The sequence below is a fragment of the Giraffa tippelskirchi genome, chromosome 13, assembly GCF_054371585.1.
Source record: "Giraffa tippelskirchi isolate mGirTip1 chromosome 13, T2T-mGirTip1v1.2.pri, whole genome shotgun sequence".
Taxonomy (NCBI): Eukaryota; Metazoa; Chordata; class Mammalia; order Artiodactyla; family Giraffidae; genus Giraffa; species Giraffa tippelskirchi.
Window position 1 is genome coordinate 1,040,798 of NC_137287.1, and position 19,658 is coordinate 1,060,455.

A 19,658-nucleotide genomic window follows, 5' to 3' on the forward strand; every position below is an offset into this window, starting at 1 on the left:
TGTTGAGAAGACAGGACTGTCTGGGGAGGGGTCAGCTCTGACCACATACTAGCCTGAGACCCCCACCGGCGTCCAGACTGAGACTCACAGCAGTGGCTCTGTCCACACAGGTGGTGGAGCATGGACACTCTGGGCCTGGCTGGGTGGACTCGGGGTCCTGACCCCAGTCAGGGCTGGCATGGCCACGGGGGTGCCCGTCAGCCGGGGTTTGGCTGAGGCTCCGGCATCGGCTCAGTCCTTTCTCAGCCTGAGCCTCTGCTCTCCCCAAGGCGCTGGGGTCTCTGCAGCCATCTTGGTGTCGGGCAAGACCCACTCGGCCGAGTTGTGGATGTAAAACGCTGGAGAGGTCACTCACCACCTCTGATGTCCCATTTTAAAACAAATTCATTGAAGTATATTTGATTTACAATGTATTAGCTTCTGCTGAACAGAAAAGTGATTGAATCACGTGTGTGTGTATGCGCGTGCGTGCTTTCCCATGGGGGTTCATCCCAGGATACTGAATACAGCTCCCTGTGCTGTTAGCTCCTCCGTGCCTGTCCATTCTGAATGTCCTAGTCTGCGTCTGGTAGCCCCGGACTCCCCATCCTCCTCCACCCGACTCCTTGGCAGCGCAGTCTGGCCTCCATTCTGAGTCTGTTTCACAGGTGAATTCATTTGTGTCACATTTTAGATTCCACATACGTGGGATCCTACGGGAATCGTCCTCCTTCTGACTTACTTCACTTACGATCTCCCGTTTTTTAAACCTGTGAGGTGGTGATAATATCCTTATCCTCCCGCATAAGGAGAGCCTCAGTGGGGACATGTCAACTGCCCCACGTCCGGCAGGCGCTCAGGGCACCCTCTCCCCACCCCCTGGCCCACCCCAAGCATGAACCCGAGCGTCTTTGGTCCATCACGTTCCAGGAACGCTAGCTCGTCCCTTCCCGCAGGCGCCTGCCCCTCCCAGCTCATGGCAGGTTCTTCAGGTCCGGGCTTGCCTGAGCTGGTGGGGGTCCCCCTGCCCTGGCCCTGAGCCCTCGCGCCCGGCCCAGGCTGCGGGTTCCACCGAGCCTGGCGGGAGGCAGACACTGAATGAGCGTCTGTGGGATGAATGGATGGGTGTTTCCCAGCCCCGCCCCACCTGAGAAGGCAGGTGGCAAAGCAGATGGCGGGGCCCCTGCGGGCCTGGCAGAGGAGCCAGGCCCTGCCCTCGTCTTCCCCGGGCACCTGGGGGTTGGGCGGTTGTTCCCGGATCCCTTCCAGAGAGAACATCTTGTCATTTAGTGACTTGAACCTTCTCAGTCTATTCTTGCCTCCTTCTTCCTCCGCTTCCTGGTCCAAAGGCCTCGTCCCTAGAAGTTGCTTTTATTGAAGCAGTGACTAAGAGTCCAGGAGGGACCTTCTGAGCGTTCTGATGACCCCAGGTGACCCATTGGGCAGGGCCCGCTCTGGGCTGGCCCCGTGTTCAGCACCAGGGACAGAGCCCCCGTGGGCCTCCCTGGGCTGCAGGGGGCGGTCTGGGAGCCGGCGGAGCTGGAGCCCAGGGCCCCCCTGTAAGACCCCTCCCCTCTCCAGGCCTCGGTTTTCTTGAGAAATGGGGGTGATGCTCTCCCCAGCAGAGCCAGCGTGACATAGGGGTGACTTGCCACCCAGCAACTGTCAGGACGCCCCCCCCCAATCCCGCACGTCCCTGCCCCTCCCCCAGCCCCCCAGCCAGTCTCGGTCCCCACCCCCCCACCCCCGCACCTCTCCAAGGAGCAGAGTTATTTATCTGACGGAAGGTGACAGGCGGCAGTGGCTGGAGTTGGAGCTGCTGTCCAGAGATCAGCTGGCGGCTGCAGGGCAAACAGCCCAAGCTAATTAGCAAAAGGTCACGCCCGCTCCTGGAGGCCCCGCTTTTGAAGTCAGGGCCTCACACAGACAGGCTGGAAGGAACTGAGGCTTTGAGTTAGTGGCTTTGGTTACCAGGATGGCTTCAAAACCCTGCCCACAGCTCATCACTTGACCACCCAGCCCACAGCTCTGAGCTTCACTTTTTAGAAATTCCTGGCGCCAGGGGTCCAGCCACCCACTCCCAGCCCAGGCTGGACAAACAACGGAGACCAGGCCCCATTGTGCGTCCAGGGCTGGTCTCAACCCCCGCACCCCCAGGGCATCCAGCAGAGCCCAGGGGCAGGCCATCCGTAGACCATCCGGAGCAGCCACCCACGTACCGCCCCCTCCCCTGCCCCCGCCTTCCCTCTGACTGCATTCTTACTGTTTTTCTTCTTAAGTAAATTTACTTTTTAAAAACTTAAATACATTTATTTAAAAGGGAAGTTTTATGGCACTACTACAAATGGAAAACAAGCCTCCTTTTCCATAAATAGAATTGATAATCATAAAAATAAATTCACTGGAAACAAAACAATGTTATTAAATTCTAGTTGGATGCTGGGGCTCAGGGGAGGCTCAGAGCCCAAGGCCTTCTATCGCTTTATTAAAAAGGGAAAACAGCAAGTGTGCAGAGGTGTTCAAGACATGCTAGCCCTGACCTGAGACTTTCTCTTGATGTAATCAGAAGCACTGAAAAGGATTAAATTGAGAGTAACTTTCTAATGAAATTATTCAGCAGTATTTTACGCTGTGTCAGCTAGGGATTGAATTTGGCTGCACAAGACAGAAACCTGACACTTGGGTGGTTGAGCCCCACGAAGGGGTTCCTTTTTCTCTCCTGTAAAGAGTGCGGTGGTGGGGCTGGGGCATAGTCTAAGGAAACTGTCAGCAGTTCAGCTTTCTTGTCGCTTCCCCCTTGGCCAGTCTCAGCATTTGTCCTCATGGCCTCCCAAAGGCTGCTGCACCTCCAGTCATCATATCTGCATCTCAGGGGGGAAAGCAGGAGAGGTGAAGGGAAAGGATTATGCTGGCTGAGTCTGTTCCTTGTTAGCAGGGTAACAACTTGAGCCCGTTCTCTCTGCCCCCCGTGGTCCACGATTGCCTCCTGACTGGTTCTCACTAAACAGTTCATCTCTGCCGTGTGCTTACTTGGTGCCTACTGGTTTCCAGGCAGTAGCCCCTGCCTTGGTGGTGTTTGCAAGGCCATGTGCCAGCACTTGTGAGCTGAGTCATGGAGGGCATCCTTCCCCACTCCACCCACGCCTGGTCCTGCCGCCCAGTGGGCTCAGCTCAAGGATGGTCCCCCCCAGTACCGCTCCCCCTCCCCCAAGCCGCCCTTGCCACCTGCAGGGGTGTCCAAGTTCAAGGGCCTGGTCAGCCTGTACAGTGCTGCCCCGGATGGGGGAGCAGCGCTGCCCGTCCCCACAGTCTTCTTGGGCCCTGGGTCCCGATGCCCCCTCCTGCCTCTGGCAAAGCCCCCTTTGGCTTTTGTGTCCCTCCAGCTGGGGGCCAGGCCACCAGGACCCACGTCTCGGCTCCCTTTCATTTCCTTCTGGAAAGCGCCCCTCGCGGTTTCTGAGCTGAACCAGCAGGAGCAGGCCCTGGAGACCCCTTCTCTTTCAGGCCAGGGCTCCGGGTGTCCTGCCTGCTGCTCCTGTCTCCACCCCTGCCACAGGCTTGGTCCTTCTGCCTGAGCTCCTTCTCGCCCCCTCCCTCTTAGACCCGACCTCTGCCTCTGACCCCTCTCCTTGGTACCAGTGCTGGTGACCCACTGTAGGCCCCAGATTTTAATATGGGTCCCAGTGCTGGGCAGCTGTGCAATCAAGGGCAAGTTGCTTAACCTCTCTGTTCTTCATATGATGGGGTGATGGCGGCTGCTAGGGGGCTCTTTGAAGTGAATGAGAGGCCCTGAGGGGCACCCCACCTGTGCCTCCGCTTTCTCGCCCACCCCCGGGATGTCCACATTCTGTACACGTGGGCACACACTGCTCTGTGCGGATATGGCCCCGATATGGGGCCTGTGCCCCGCCCGCCCTCCACAGTGACACACTGCCTCCCTCCCCAACTCTGCCTGCTGAACTGGGACTCCAGCAGCCACCGTGGGCCCAGGGCTAGGGCTGCAGGAGGGAAGGATCCAGGGAGGGAGGCTGCTGCCCAGGCTGGGGTGACGGCAGCTGTGAGGGTTATGGGAGAGGAAGGGAGTTGGGAAGGAGTGGGGTTTGGAGCTGGGGAGCCTGGGCAGGGCAGCCAGTGGGGAAACCAGCAGACAGAGTTGTTTTCTCGTTGTGGGCATCTGATAGGGATGTGGCCCAGAGCTCAGGATATGTGTCTCTACCAGATGGACGTGTGGGCAAGAGGACAGGAGGTGGGGGGGGATGCATTTGCTGAGCGCCGACTGTGTGCGGGTCCTCTCTACACCTGAGCTCAGCTCCCACAGCTCCCGAGTGACTGCCCCTGGAAAAGGCATGTGGAGAGCGGTTGAGGGTCCTGCCCCTGGTGGACCATGGTGGGAGGCTGGAGAGGGGATGTGGAAGGTGGCAGGGACAAGCTTGCAGAGGGTGTGTGTGGGGGCTCTGGTCCTGCCTCTCCTTCATCCCTCCCCCTCCCCAGGCCCAGAGCATCTCATCCATTCCCCTCCTCCAGAGCATCTCCAGATCTGGTTGAGCACCCTCACTAGTAATCTGTCCCCCTGAGTGAGACCGCCCTCATCTGTATTAGTAAGCTGTTGAATTGCCATATTTTCGAGAACTTTAAGTGAGACAGAAGTTTATTTCTTGTTCAAAGAACAACCCAGAGGTCCGGGGCCCAGGGCTGGTAGAGCAGCTCTATAACCTGTGGCTTCTGTGTCTGGGACCAAAGTGGCTGCTTCAGTTCCCACCATCACATCTGCATCCCAACTGGGCAAGATGCATGCATGCTCATTCCTTTTAAGGGAGTGATACAGCAGTGGTGCACTTCAACTCCACTCACAGCCTATTGGCTAGAACTTAGGCCATGCCTAGCTGCAAGGGAGCCTGGCAACCACAGTCCTTTTGTGAGTCCAGTAGCAAAGGAAGAGAAAGATAGGAACTGGTCACCACAGAGAGCGTGGTCACACATTCCTCCTGGTCATCCTGTGGCCTGTGCACCTGTGGGGAGAAGTGGGTGCAGGGGCACCCTTGGCCAGGCTGGCTGGTGAATGGGGGAGGGGCTGACGTGTGATGGATCCACTCCAGGGCCTCACTGGTGCGGGCAGGAAGCTTGCTGTTACTGGAAGTTACGGGGCAAGAGGCGGTCTTGCACATTTCAGATATGGTGAGCGGAGGCTGGCTCTCCTTGCAGTCTAGTGAGAGGGCGACTCTATAATGCAGCCTGTAATCCAGACACACTTCTGAGAATAAAAATATGATATTAATAATTACACGGAAAGAGGGCAGACCTGGGTGTGTGGTCACCCTGTGCAGAGAGACAGACAGACTTACCTGTTTCCTGTTAAGGGACAGGGAGGCCCCGGGCCCTGGGTTAGTGACACAGGGTCTCAGCCACGTCCTCGTTTCTGCCCCCGCCCCAGCACATCAGCCTCTCTAAGCCTGGGTTTCCATGCTGCCAGGGGTGGGGAGTCCCTGAGATAGAGAGCTTGCTTCTGAGTTTAGGTCTCCCGGAGCTGTCCAGGGTCCTGACCGGCTGCACAGAGGCAGGGCGGGGGGTGCGGCTCCAACGGCACTAAGCGGCCGTCACTCGCTGCCCCTGGCCCCCCATCACCCAGTAAACCACCAGCTGACCTTGGTCTGACCTCTTCTGTACCCCTTTCTCTCGCTCTTGAGTCTTTCACTGGAGTGTGATATGCAGCAAGTGCAGGCGTCACGAGTATGTTCAGCTCCATAAACTTTTATGAGCCAGACACACTCGTGTCCCCAGGACCCAGATCGAGGCATCGCCGCCCCGAGGCTCGCCTCACACCCCTTCCCAGCCACTCGCCTTCCGCATCCGTCATTTTGTGGGAATGGCTCACTGCTCAGCCTCGTGTTTGTGACACGCCTCGCGCTGTTGGGCCCTCGGGGCTGCCGGCCCTGAGGCCGCGTTCTCTTGTCACGGGTCACCGGGCGGCGTCCAGTTCGGGCCTTTATGGGCGGTGCTGCTGTGAGCGTCCGCGTCCCCCTGTACCCGTGGGCGCGCGTTTTGTTCTGGGCTCATCCGCGTCGTCTCTCCGGTTCCAGAGCCCGCCCGCCCTCTTGCCGTGACTGCTGCAGCTTCCTCTCTGTTCCTGCACCCACTGTTGCCAGCGGTAGTTCCATCTCCGTCTGCAGCCAGAGCGGTCCTGCCTCCTCCCTTCTGACCCTTCCTTGGCTCCCCAGGGCCCCGGCCTGGCCACAGCTCCCAGCAGGTCTGCCCCAACGGGTCCTCCCAGCAGGTCTGCCCTGACGGGTCCTTGCACCGTATGCCACCCCCTTCCCGGTTCCAGCCTCCCGGCCCCTGTACGTCCTCACAGGCCCTGCCCCTCTCTGCCTTCCACCCACCCAGGGTTCTACAGGGGCAAACTGTCTCCTCAACCTCTGAGGCCACTGGCCGAGGCCTGGACCCGGGACTGAGCCTCCGCGGCGGGATGCCCGCCGCGCTCACAGTCCTGTCTCGCTCAGGCCGGTCGGAGTTCCGTCTTCCCCGCCTCGGTCTGCATCCCAGTTGGCCCAGCATCTGGCCCGTGGCGGGGTGGGGGGCTCGCTCACCATTTGTCTGTGAGGTGGGCAGGCAGGGTGGGAGCCACAGTCCCCATTGAGGGGCAGGGGCCGAGTCACTCGGGGCGTGGGGGAGGGGGGAGCCCAGTTGGCCGGGCGGCCGTGTACACCGAGCGGAGTGGAGCTCGGAGCCCTGCCATCAACCTGAAAACCCAGGACACCGCAGGGCCCAGAGGACTCTTCTTAAATTGGGGGGGGAGGGTTGATGAGCCCTGAGACGGGGGTGCAGCAGACCTGGGGTCAGGCGGCGCCCGCACCCTCGCCCCAGAGGCCTGCTCCCCCCGTGCCCTGCCCGTCTCCCCTCGTCACGAGGAAGCCCTCCCTGGGACCACCACCCACCCTCTCTGCTGGGAGCAGGAGGTGGGGACCAGCCAGGGCCCCAAGTCTGCAGCCTGGGCCCACTTTAATTCCTCCAGCTCCCCTGCAGGCCCGCCCAGCCTCGGGAGAGGGGCAGCCGGCCCGACCCCCCCGACCAGCCAGGTGCAGAGAGTGCCCTGAGGTCACGGGCGGGGACGGGCTGGGCAGCCACTCTTCACAGACCCCGCTGGGCCCCGAGGGGCAGCTGGGGACCAGACCGCCCCCTGCCTAGCCTCAAGAGCCAGCAGTGTGCCCAGCGTGGGTCCGGAGACCCCTGCAGACCCTTCTGCTCCGGCATCGTGGGCCCTGAGACCTCCTCTCCCTTCCTGAGCTGGGTCCCCTCCCCCCGGGCCCACTCCCTATCTCAGTACTTGGGCCTGCCTCTCACAGAACCGGCTGTTAGGGTTTCTGTGTGTTTTGTGAAGTGGGGCATCCTTTCGCTATTATCGGAAGGATAGACGACTGGATGCCGACACTGGGCTCGCACTCGGACCCCGCGCGCCCAGACGGTCAGTGGGCAGCCCACGCCGCCCACCGGGTCCGGCTCCCAGCCCGGCCGCCTGCTCTTGCGGTGCCTCAGTTCCCTCCTCTCAAAACGAGGCCCGTCTTCGCGCTGCTGCATTTAGGAGCATTTACAGGAATGTGTGTCGGCGCTTGTAATGCCAGACGCCGGGAGCAGTGAGGTGCGTGACTGTAACTGGTTCTCCCAGCGCTGGGGGGCAGCTGCTGGCTTTCTGACAAGGAGGTAGTGACGCAGAGATTCCGGGGCTTGCCCAGGGCCCTTGTCTGGCGAGCAGCAGCTTGTCTGCAGAGCCCGAGCTCTCAGCCCTTCCGCTCACCCCATTTGGCCAGGAGGTACAGGCAGAAGGGAGCCAGCTCCACTTTGGCCTGGACTCCCAGCCCCGGGGGCTGCGACACGGCCTGATGTCCTGGGTGGGGGCCCAGAGGAGCCCCTGGGAGAGGGTCAGGATGGCCAGGCCCTTTTCCCAGTTCTACATGACATTGCTGTGTGACCCGGGGAAAATTCCTTGCCCTCTCTGGGCCTCAGAGAGCAGAGGCCAGAGCTGGGAGGCTCTCTCAGAGAGAACCCTCAGGCTACCTGGGAGGGCGCCTTGCTGGATGGTTCACCCATGCACCCCGCCTCCCTGCAGGCTGCCTGGCGCGTAGTAGGGGCTTTGCTCTGTCGACCGGGCGGGAGAGGCTGGAGTGTCAGTTCCATCGGCTGTGAGGTGAGGATGCGGCCTCTCCCGGGAGCCGCTGCCGGGAGTGTCACACACCTGCCTGGGCGGTCGAGTGCAACCCTCACACGGTTACTCAGCCCCTGGTGAGGCCAGGCCTGGCCGGAGAGACCCCGGGTGGACGCGGGCCTCCAAGAGGTGCCTGCCTCTGCGCCGCCGGGGGTCGTGAAGCCCGTGATGCAGGCAGCCCCAGGTGGGCGGCGGGAGGCTCGGGCTCCAGCCGGCCCTGCAGCCTCGCCTCCCACAGTCCTGAGCCCCCACCCTCGGGGGGCAGCCCTTGCATCACGCATGGTCGAGGGCCTCGCCTGAGCTTCAGGGATCAAGTCCAGGGCTGGTGCGTCACCCTTGACTCAATGGCCATGAAGCTGACAGCTTTCTGTCCTGACTTGAGACCGGCCTGAGCCGCCTGGTCCTTGGGGCCTGGAGACAATGCACGTACCAGACAGCGCCCCTGCGAGGCCAGGGGGCCCTCCCGTGAGGCCAGGGGGCCCCCGCATGGCTCCCGGAGTCGGGACCAGAGGCGGGTCCTGGGGCGGGGGCGGTGGTCTGCGTCGTTGAAGCTCACGCGTGGCCCGCTGGGTTTCCCGGTCTGGAAGCCGCCGCTCCAGCCCTCCCCCTCCAGCCTGGTGCCCGCACCAACGCCCGCCTGTCTGTGCACTCCTCAGGGGACGGGGAGCTCAGTTTCACACAGCGGTCCATTCCTTTTCAAAACACTTTAAAATCTGTTGTAAAATATTTAAGCTGTCTCAAATATTTAAGAAATCTCTAATAAATATTTCACTAATTATGAAATATTTAACGCAGCCCGAGGTATGAAGAATGATCGTGAGCACCTGAAAGCGCTCCTCCCCGGCGTGAAAGTGACCCAGCTTCCTCCCGTGTCCGGGGGACGCCCTGGAGGGGACAGAGGGCGTTCCAGTGCCACCCCCACCCCGAGGCCGCGGCCTTGCGCAGCCCTCTCGGACCCTGCCCCCGTCCGTCTTCCTTCCCGAGCCTCTAGTACTGCAGAACACACAGAACGTAAACGCGCCGTCCCGGTGTGCGGATCGGGGGCCCTGAGCGTGTTCACGCTGTGCACCGTCACCCCCAGGACTCGCCCTGCCCGCCTCCATCTGAAGCCAAGTCCTCTTCCACATTCTGTGCTGGCGATTCTCCTGCAGGCGTTTGCTTGCGCTCTGTCTGTATGAGCCCCTCGTGACACACTGTCTGGGGGGTTTTGGAGCCTCAAGTCTGCGTCCCCCGTTGTGGGCGGCTGCCCCCCACCTCCGGGGCCTGTTTGAGTGGTGTCCTGCGTGAGTGCGGCTTGGCGTGGGCGCTCACAGCACCGAGGGATGGAATCGGGGTCCGAGGTTGGCTTAGGGCCGTGCGATCCTGTTGTCTGCGTTGTTCTCGCCGACTCTGACCCGAGGACAGCAGCCGTTACCGGCGCCTGTAAGGTACTGAGTGAGCGTCTTGTGCTCAGTAAGTACTGAGTAAGCAGCTGTGGAAGAGCTTGGTCCTTGTGATGGAGCGGCACCTCCAGGGCTGCCCGCCAGGGTGTCCTCTCTGCCTCAGTGGCTGAGGCGTGCAGCCTTGCTCTTCTTCCCTGCAGTAGTGGAGATGATGGGGACCAGGCCTTTTATTCTGGTGGGGAGATCTCCTTAGGCTCAAGGCCAGGTAACGGGGGCTGAGTCTTCCCTTTGCCTCCTTGTGACCTTCTAGCAATGACCAAAGGCCTCCTCGGGGCGGCCATGGGCTGCCCAGGTTCCGCAGCCCAACGGGGGTTTCCGTTCACGTGCTCTCTGAGCTTGCTGACCCCAGCCCCTTCCCTGGCTCCTCCTGGCTGGAGGCTCTGGCCGTGTCCGCGCGTCCTGACTCTCAGCCCCCGGACTTGAGAGGGCCGTGGGTGGACCTTCTCTCTGCCCTGTCCGTGGGGGGGTCTGCGCTCAGTCCTCCCCACGCTTGGCTGTCGGCAGGAAGCAGCACCCCTTTGCCCGGTCTGTCTCTGGACCACGAGCTGGAGGAGCGCCCTGGCCACCATTGTCTGCACTCCCAGCCCCCCGCCAGGGGGACAGGCTCACCTCGGGGCACCATGCGCGGGCGGGAATGGGACACCCCGTGCCTGCCCGAGCATCTCAGCGAGCAGCAGTGTCTCCCAGACCAGTCCCGGTCTTGGCCCTTCAGCTGTAGGGATGCTGGCTGTGTTGGGGGGTTGGCCCTTCAGCTGTAGGGATGTTGGCTGTGTTGGGGGGTTGGCGTTTTCATAGACGGGCGAGGACTGACAGCTGGCCGGGGGCACAGGGGCAGCTCTGTCTGCGTCTGGCCCGACAGACGCCGCCCAGCTCTCGGCTCCCCAGCCCGGCCACACCTCCTGACTTGGCTCAAACCCTCTTGGTCCCTCTGCCGTAGACCCTCACACCGGACGCCACCCCCTCGATCCCGAGCTTCTCTGCACGTGATGCTGGGAGCCGCTGCTCTCAGGCGGCGGCTCTTCCCGCAGACCAGACGCGTCCCTGCTGGGCTGGCTGAGGGCCATGCCCAGGATGGACGCGGCTTCGCTTCCACCCGTGCTGTCACCAGCGCAGTGTCGGACCCCCTGCTTCAAGGGGTGCAGAGAGAGAGACCCCCTGTGGCTGGGGGCGGCCTGGGAACACCGACTGCTGTGACGCCCCCCGTGCTCAGTCGCAGGGCGACCGAGAGGCCTGTGCCGTCTGTTCGCTGCCGTCTCTGGGCTCATGTGACGTCCGTCTGTCCGCACGGATGACGCATAGGCCCGCTAGGGTGTGACCCTGACCTCAGCGAGGGGCTGGGTCTCCCTCCCGGGCCCCTGGGCAGCCCTCCCCGCACCGCCCTGGGCCCCTGGAGGATTTCCCTGAGGAAGGCGCCTGTCCTGAGCTTTCCCAGCCGAGGTCTCCCGGCTGCTCACCCACTGTGAGCCGACCCGACTCCTGTAAACCTGGAATGCACAGAAGACAGGTCGGAGTGACGCTTCCCTTGAGACGGCCGTGCACCCTGCACACTGGCCTGCGGGACTTGTCTGCGTGGCTCTCCAGGGCACAACTGAGCTCTCAGACCCACGGGGCTGGAAGTGAGAAGGGCCCCAGACCGCAGACCGTGAAGGCGGCCCAGGAAAGAAACCCCCCAGGGATCTCGCCCATGAATAGCAGATCAGTAATCCTCGGTAAGTCACAGGCAAATTCAGTTCCACAAAATATTAGGCAGAGACTCTGCCATGATTATGTAGGATTTATCGAAAGAATTCAAAGATGGCTTAATAGTAGAGAGAGCTATTAATGTGATGCATAGTGCTAGCAGGTAAGTCCTAACGCCGTGGTGATAAATGACACAAGGCCTGTGATAAAACCCAGCCCCGGTATTTTAAAGTAACTGCTAAAAATAGAGCCAGAGAGATACTTTCTTATCACAGTGAAGCGTCTGGGTCTCAGTTCAACAGCCAGTGTCATTCTAGGTGATTGAGATTCTTGATTCCAACTCAAAAGCTTTTATTAAAAAATACCCAGCAGTGTGCCCTTTATCACTGTCCAGATGGTCTGGACGTAGCAATAAGACATGAAACAGAATTAAATGGGGTATGAGAAAGAGTTGCAATTATTTGCAGACAATGTGATGTGAGAGCTCAGAAACCCAAGGGAACCAAGTGAAAAACTAACACGCGAGCTCGGTGGAGGCACGGGGCTGAGAACACGGACGCACACACATCAATAATTTTCTTCTGTACCAGCAGCAACTGGTTGGATAACATAATGAAGTAAACAGTCCCCAGTCACAGTGGCAACAAAGAAACCCTCCACGAATTCCTAGGAACGCATTTACAAGAAGAAAGTAGGATTATTATGAGAACTCTGTAAAGCTTCCCTGAGAGATGCTGGGGGAAACTGCAGCAGCGACGTGAGCCACGCTGGAGCGCCACCAACCTGAAGGCGCTGCCGGAATTGACTCGCGGGCTCCGTGCAGCCCCATCCGGACCTTGGTGGCGTGTTCTGCAGGGCGGGATGAAACGGTTCTAAAAGTTTTACCTCGGAGAACCTGCACAGGATTCTGCCCCCTGCGTACGGAAGCTCCTGACGGAGACACAGTCATTTCTCTTGCTTTTCACTGAAGCCTGGTGGACACGTGCAGTGTTCTGTGGGTCTCTGCTGGAGAGCAGTGGTTCACCTACACGTGTGTGCGCATTTGCATCTTCCTTGCCTTCGTGGTTTATCACAGGGCGTGGACTCGTTCCCTGGGCTTGCACCCCAATGAGGAGGACCTTGCTGTTTCTCCATCTGTGTATCAGAGGTCCCCGGCACGGGGCTGCCTGTTGGGAAGTGGCCACACAGCAGGGGCTGAGCACACGAGCCCGCGAAGCTTCATCTGCTGCTCACACTGCCGCCTGAACCATCACCACCCCCGCCCCGTCTGTGGAGAACTGTCCTCCACGGAACCGGTCGCTGATGCCACAAAGGCTGTGGGCGGCGGCGCTCGATATGGGGTTTGCATCCGCTCCCCCCAGACTCCCCCTCCATGCTGCCACCCGCCTTGGCCACCGCAAGCGTCTGTCCTCTGAGTCTGTTCCGTGAATGTCCACTTGTGTCACAGCCCAGAGTCCACGGACGGGCTGTCATGCGGTGTCTGTCCTTCCGGCAGGGAGATCTCCAGGTCCATCCGTGTCGCTGCGAGTGACACTGTCTCATTCTTTGTGCGGTTGAGTAGGTTCCGTTGTGAACACGTACCCCGTCGTTATCCACTTCTCTTCAATGGACATTTAGGCTGTTTCCACGTCTTGCCTATTGTAAACAGTGCTGTGGTGAACATTGAGGTGCAGAACTCTGTCTGAATTAGTTTTTTTCTGCATATACACCCAGGAGTGGGATTGCACGGTAGTTCTGGGTTTAGTTTTTTGAAGAACCTCGAGACTGCTCTCCATAGTGACTGCATCCCGTTTACATTCTCACCAACCATGTGGGAGGGAGGAGGTTCCCTTCCCTCCACACCTTCATTTGTAGACTTTGATGATGGCCGTTTTGACCAGTGGAGAAGTGATTTAAACGGGGGGGTGTGTGTGTGTGTGTGTGCGTGTGTGTGATCAGGAACAGACGTGTCCGTCCCCAGAGGCCACCTTAGAGGGTGACCCCTGGACAGCTCAGTGTCCAAACGGGGATAATCTGCACGTGAAAGGGGCCCCACGAGGACCCGTCTGAGAGAGGTGAGTGGGGGGTGTCCCGGGGGGCCAAGCGGCGTGTCCTCTGGTGATGGGGGCTCCCACGGGCTCAGGGCATTTGCCACCCTGTGCCGGGCAGACAGAGGGACCCGGCCCTGCCAGCCACGGGCTTTCTACCTGGGATCTGACGGGTGAGGTCATGGTGGGGCAAGCCCCAGCAGCTTTGGGGATTACCCAGGGGAGACCCCGGCCTCAGCCTGGAGTCTGACTGGAGGACGCTTGGTCAGGGAGGGGTGTTCCAGGCAGAGGAAATGGCATCTTGGAGAAAATGTGAGCAATGCGAGTGGGTCACCGCCCCGCAAGTCACGGGGAGGGTGCGGAGGGCCAGGCAGGGCCTGTGGGGTGGGAGCCAGGCTGGAGCGGCCTCCCCGGGCTGGGGGCCGAGTCCTGACGGCCGTCGGAGCGACTGTGCCTGCAGTGGGTGTGGGGCGGGCGAGGTGTGACCCTTCTTTGTGCCCGAGGAGCCCTTTCCTGCTGGAGGCAAGTTGCATGGACAGATGCAGACGTAGGGATGCTCAGACAGGTGTCTGGTCTCAGGAGGGCCCGCAGTCCCCATGGGCGGAGCAGCCCAAGTGAGAGCCATGCTGTGCGTCTGTGGTGACACACGCACGTGAGCACGAGTGTGTGTCCGATAACACATGAGCACGTGCCTTGGCCCAGGCCCGGCTGTAGGCTGGCGTCCCCTCTGGGAGCTGCAGCCGCGATGAGACCAGCAGCTTTCAGGTTTGTTTCTAAGCTCAGATCTGGCGGGGCTGGTCGACCCTCAGAGCGGGGCTGGCGCGCGGGCCTGACGTGTCTGGGGGATTCCTTGGCATGTGCAGGGCAGCTGATGTGGGGAGCCTCCTGGAAGGACATGGTCTCTGGGGACTCGATGGCACAGGTCACGGGCGCAGGGACACACGTCCTCAGACGCCCGGCCGCCTGTTCCCCGGGAGCAGCCCGGGTAGCTGGGCGGTGTGCCCAGCGCTCTCGACCCCCACGTGGACACCCCTCGCTGCCGAGTGCGCCGTGCGGACCTGCCCCCGGGTCCATGTCCATGCGTGGTGGCCACCAAGGCCAGCCTGGGCTCCGCGGACATGTGACTGCAGCACTGCACGTGCTCCTCAGACCGACTTTGCCTGGTGAGTCACTTCCCGCACTAATTCAGCGTTTGAGAGCTGATTGTTCATCTATAACCTCTGCTCCAGAAGCGTGCCCCGGATCTTTAATACCATTAATCGTGGCCAGGAAGTATATGCCTTGATGAATAATCAAAGCCCGGCAAGGTGAGGCAGGGCCCGCGTGTGCAGAGGTGTGACCGCGTGAACGGGGTCCTGCGGCCGCGGAGCACAGGGGGGCCCTGGCCCCTCCCCATGGCCTGAGTGGCATCCCTGCCCCTGCCAGGCTGGGCTCAGAGCTCAGGGCGTCAGAAGGGCCTCTGGTCCAGGGTCCACCAGGAAGAGCAGAAAAGATCTAGGCATCCAGGCTCAGACTGGCCAGCCCTCAGAACGAGAGATTCAGCTCCGACTGAAGACAGAACTTCCCGGCGCCGGGGCTCTGGGGCTGTGAGGGGCCGGGCAGGCACTTCCTCCCGTCCCTGGTGTCGGGAACGCGTGTCCACAGCACAGGCTACGCCCGTGTTCCTGGAGAGGGTCTTGCATCAGCCCCCTCCCTGGAGGCCAGCCAGCTACCCTCGCCTAAGTTCTGCCAATGCCGAGAAGGAAACCACTGCAAACTGATTTCTCCCTCCAACGATGCCGTACATCATGTTTTTTAATTTAAAAAGATGCCCAGTGGAAGCATAACAGACCATGAAATATTTGAGTCCCTAATTAACTCCAGAGCAGCATGAGCGGGGGCCTGGGGGGGGCTGGAGTGGGCAAGGGGGAGGTGGGCAGGACTCCAGCCCCCCAGCCTCCTGCTTGCTCAGGCGCCTCCCCCCGCCCCCCAGAGCTGCCTCCCTCTCTGGGCCCCGGGGACTCTTAACACCGCGGCAGGTGTGAGCTGTGCTCCCGCCCTCACTCTGGGAGGATCTGACCCACTGTGCCAACACCTCTCCTGCTCTGAGCCCGCTTCCCCTCCATCCAGTTGTGTAACGCTGACACTTGCCTCCCCAGAAATGGGAGAAGCGGGCTGGTATACAGTAGGCACTCGATACGTGCAGGATCCTGGAGGTAGAGGGCACGCCTGCACACGTGCTGCTCGCCACAGCCTCTGAGCGGGCAGGGTGAGGCCCGAGGGCACCTGGCGGGAGGGTCAGGCACGCAGCCTCTCTGTGCCTGGCCTTGGTTGGCTCCATCCCTGAGGGTGGAGGGCAGGGGTGATCCCGCCCCCTCACGCTTCCCGGAGGACAAGGCTGCCGCCAGCCGAGGTCAGGGGCTCACCAGCCCCTACCCTGTGGCCAGGTCCTGAGGCTCCAGCCCTGCTGAGTCAGTGCCGCTGGGCTGCCCGCTGTGGGAGCCCGTGCCAGCCTCCGTGGGCACCCAGGGAGGCAGGGGGTGGGCAAGGGCAGGCTCTGGGTGGATGCTGAGCCGGGACTGTCCTCTGCGGGCACACCTGGTGGGCGGCTCGCTGGAGCGCTGCCCAGGATTCCTCCCTGTCCGCAAGGCGGGCAGCTGCGGGTGAGACCAGGGCGTAGAGAGCACCCTGCACCCAGCACCACTCAGGACACCTCCGTGGTCCGGTCACGTTGGCCTCCGTCACCATCTAACCAAGGAGGCAGCAGCCTCAGAGGGGCCAGGTGACCAGCCCAGGGTCGCGGAGCTGGAGCATGGCCGGCCGGCATTCCAGTCTGGCCTGGGCACCTCCGGTCCAGGCTGGCCCCACACCTGGTCTGGCTGGTCCGGGTCACACTGTCTGCCTCGTGGCCCCTACCACCCTTAGGTGCCCCCCACGACCCACAGACTCTGCGGCAGCGCCAGGCTGCAGAGCCTGGCAAACGTTTGCTGTAAACGTGATCTAGCGGTGAAGCCCGGGCACGGCAGGAGGCCATGGGCACGTGACTCCCCGCACCTGGCCCTCGGCCTGCGCGTGCCTCTGCAGGCGCCAAGTCCTCCCCTCTCGTCTGTGGCTCCTTGGCCAGCCCGGCCCTCATCGCACCCCGTGGCTCATTAACAGGTGGTTCTGTCCCCACACGGCGCCCGTGATTATGCAAATCCAGTCGTAAGAAGTTTAAAAGCCCAGAACCACAGTATCTTTACTTCATTAGCAGCAACCCAGGCTGCAGCGCCGCCGACGTGACGAGCAAACCTGATGCCGGGCTCACGCTCAGCGTCCCCGTCGGGGATGGACAAGGCTGGCGTCAAGACGGCAGCTAAGGGGCTCTGGGGGGCTGGCCGCCCCATCCGGCCCGGGGCCTGCTGTCCCTTCTCGCCTGGGCCCGGAGGGCGTGGTGGCTGTGCTGTCCCCTCACCAGCAGGACCGCGGCAAGGCCTGCAGACCCGATGGCTGTGAAAGTGCACGTGCTGGGGGCTGCGTCCCCCTGGGCACAGGACGGGCGCGTCACGTGCATTCCTGGTTGCGTCGGGACTCACGCCAGGGCGGCCCTCGGGCGTAGGGGCAGTGGCCGCTGGGCCTCCCCCCGTCTCTCAGGTGAGGACGCGGAGCGCCCGCGCCCGCTGATGCCCGGCCTGCGCCGAGCCTGCCTTCCCGGCTGGGCGGCTCCCACGCGCTGGGCACTGCTCTGGGCCTGGGGCGTCACGGTGGGGACTGGACGCCATCCTCTGGAGTTCACACCCTAGCAGGGAGAGGACCTTCGTCTAGAAAATGAATCAAGAGAACGAGGAGACCGTCAGGAGACAGTGGTGGGCAAAGAGAGAGGAGGGTGATGGACCGTCAGGGGGGTGCTGCTGGCCTGGGATCCCCTGCCCCGAGAGGAGGGGTCTCTTCTGATGACCAGCAGGACGCGCCCTTGGGCGGAGCGGCCATGCTGGGGCAGCTGGAGGGCAGAGGGTGCTGGGCAGGACCTCGCAGGTCCGTCTGGGGGGCCTGGGTCTTGCTTCCCGCGGGGAAGGATGGCTGTCCTTCGGGGTGTGGACGGCGGGGTCCTGTGAGGCCCTCCCGGTCCCCGGGCTGTTGGGAGGTGCAGCATGGGTGCCAGCAGACCGGGTGGGGGCGGTGGGCTTCATCCCAGCAAGGGAAGGGGTTGGCTTGGCGTAGGGTGGGGCGGGAAGTGAGGATCGTGGTTGGGAGCAGCGTGGGCACTGTTGTCGTGGGCCTGGGTGTGCGTGCGGCACGGGGACAGGGGGCACCTGAGGACAGAACTTGGTTCTCGCGTGAGGAGCGCGGGGGCAGGACGCGCCCATCGGGAGTCGGAGCTTGAAGGGGAGCAGCTGTGTCCGAGTCTGCGGTGCAGGGCAGCGGGTCAGGTGCATGGAGAGCATGGTGTGACTGCTGGGGGGCGGGGACCACTGCGGGGCCACGGAGAGACGCGGGGACAGTTGAGAGGTCAGGGGGAGGGGAGGGGACGGGACCACCACGGAGAGACGCGGGGACAGTGGGAGGTCAGGGGAGCGGACAGGGGACCACTGCGGGGCCACCACAGAGAGATGCGGGGACAGTGAGAGGTCAGGGAGGGGACGGGACCACCACGGAGAGACGCGGGGACAGTGGGAGGTCAGGGGAGGGGATGGGGGGACCACTGCGGGGCCACGCGGAGAGACGCGGGGACAGTGAGAGGTCAGGGGAGGGGATGGGGGGGACCACCGCGAGGCCACGCGGGGACAGTGAGAGGTCAGGGGAGCGGACGGGGGGACCACCGCGGGGCCACTCGGAGAGACGTGGGGACAGTGGGAGGTCAGGGCGGGGGGCGGACAGGAGGGCTCCCCTTGGAGCAGTGGGTGGCCTAGAACGTGGGGGCCGGAGGGTTGGGAGGGATGGAACCGCTGACAGCCCTGGGGAGGAAGGCAGGGGAGGTGGCGTGGCCTGAAGCTGTTCAGTCCTGCTGTCTCCCTGAGGAAGGTTCTGGAACGGTGTCCCAACACCGTCACTGCCCAGCCGTGTTGCTAGTGCCCAGCCATGGCCGTCTGGTCGGACAGTGCGTGTGTAACCCGTCCGCACTGGTGCGGTCTGTGGGCACAGTGAGTGGCCGGGGTGGGAGGCAGGGGGGGCCGCATCAGAGGTGCTGAGTCGCAGGGGTGGGGTCACAGGGACCCCGGGGAGGCTGAGGGCCAGCTGGGCAGGGGGAGGCCCCCGCTCTACCTGGGCCGGGCCCTGAGTCTGGGGGTGCCGGTGGGTACAGGTCTCTCGGGCCCAGGGCACGCGCTCCGCCGTGTGGTGACGTGGGGCGTCCAGGGGGCAGGGGGCAGACGGGAGGACGGCTTGGGGGGGGTGTGACCCAGCGGATCCAGTCTGTGGGCAGGACCAGCCACGCCTCCGTGTCACACAGACCCGCTGGACGGGGCGGCCTCCTGGCGGGGGTGCCCGCGGGGCAAGGCTGGTCCCCAGGAGCACTGCAGGCGCCAAACCAGCACAGGTCCTAGACGCACACCCAGGGCGGGAGGTGGTGCGGCCACAAGCCCTCAGGCAGAGGCTGGGCAGCCCATCGCCCCGCCCGCTGAGATAAGGGTTCTTTAGGGCTGTAATCCTCCTTAACTTGACTTTGAGTTATTTTGAGCAAGAGATTCAAGGTGATTATGATCAGCCTTGCCAGGCCTGCACCTCCTAGCCGGGCCTGCTGTCTGGACGGTGCAGCCCCAGACACAGGCCCCGCTGCTCTGCCCACGCTGGGCCTCTGGGCACCAGAGCAGCCCCGGTCTCAGCACCGGGACGATGAGGCAGGCGTGGGGGGGAGGGGTGGGCGGTGATGGGCCCGGGATGCCCCCGGGGTGCAGATTTCCCGTCACGAGGTGACCACGCGGGGACCCCAGGGCTGCTCCTCGAGGAGAGGGAGGCCGAGCGAGCCCCAGGCTGCCCCTCTCTGAGCCACGTCTGGTTGGGCCCAGAGAGGCCCCGTGCTTTCCTGGGGGTTGCACGGCAGCACGCCAGGACCTTCCCGCCCCCACCCCTGCTGACCCTTCCCCTCTCTTTAAATCAGAAAGGCCCTTCCGCGGGAGCGAGGTCAGAACTGTTCCTTATGAAGTTTCTGAAGGGGGAGAAATCCACTGCACATCATTATTTTTTTCTCCTAATTTAAACCACCTCAGTGCAGACTAGTTGCAAACGTCAATATCAGTGAAATACAGTCAGCTGGCTGCCTGCCAGGCCACGGAGCGGTTACAGAGGCCGCTGTAAATCCAAACAGTAACAAGCAAACACACCCCCATCCTTCCGTCCTGAGGGAGAAATACGAGGGGCAGAGGGCTGAGTCCCGCA

General features: G+C 62.3%; 2 protein-coding genes across 12 annotated transcripts in view; one reads left to right on the forward strand and one right to left on the reverse strand.

Moving 5' to 3' along the window:
* Nucleotides 1-19,658, forward strand: part of ELFN1 (extracellular leucine rich repeat and fibronectin type III domain containing 1) — a 121,616-nt gene that overhangs the window by 98,135 nt on the left and 3,823 nt on the right. The gene's annotated exons all lie outside the window — the stretch shown is intronic.
* Nucleotides 4,610-19,658, reverse strand: part of MAD1L1 (mitotic arrest deficient 1 like 1) — a 283,031-nt gene continuing 267,982 nt past the window's right edge. For both annotated transcript variants that reach the window (XM_081552512.1, XM_081552522.1), the window contains exon 18: nt 4,610-5,230. In XM_081552512.1, the coding sequence (XP_081408638.1) occupies nt 4,848-5,230 (383 nt within the window). In that variant the 3' untranslated portion in view covers nt 4,610-4,847. The remainder of the gene's footprint in view (nt 5,231-19,658) is intronic.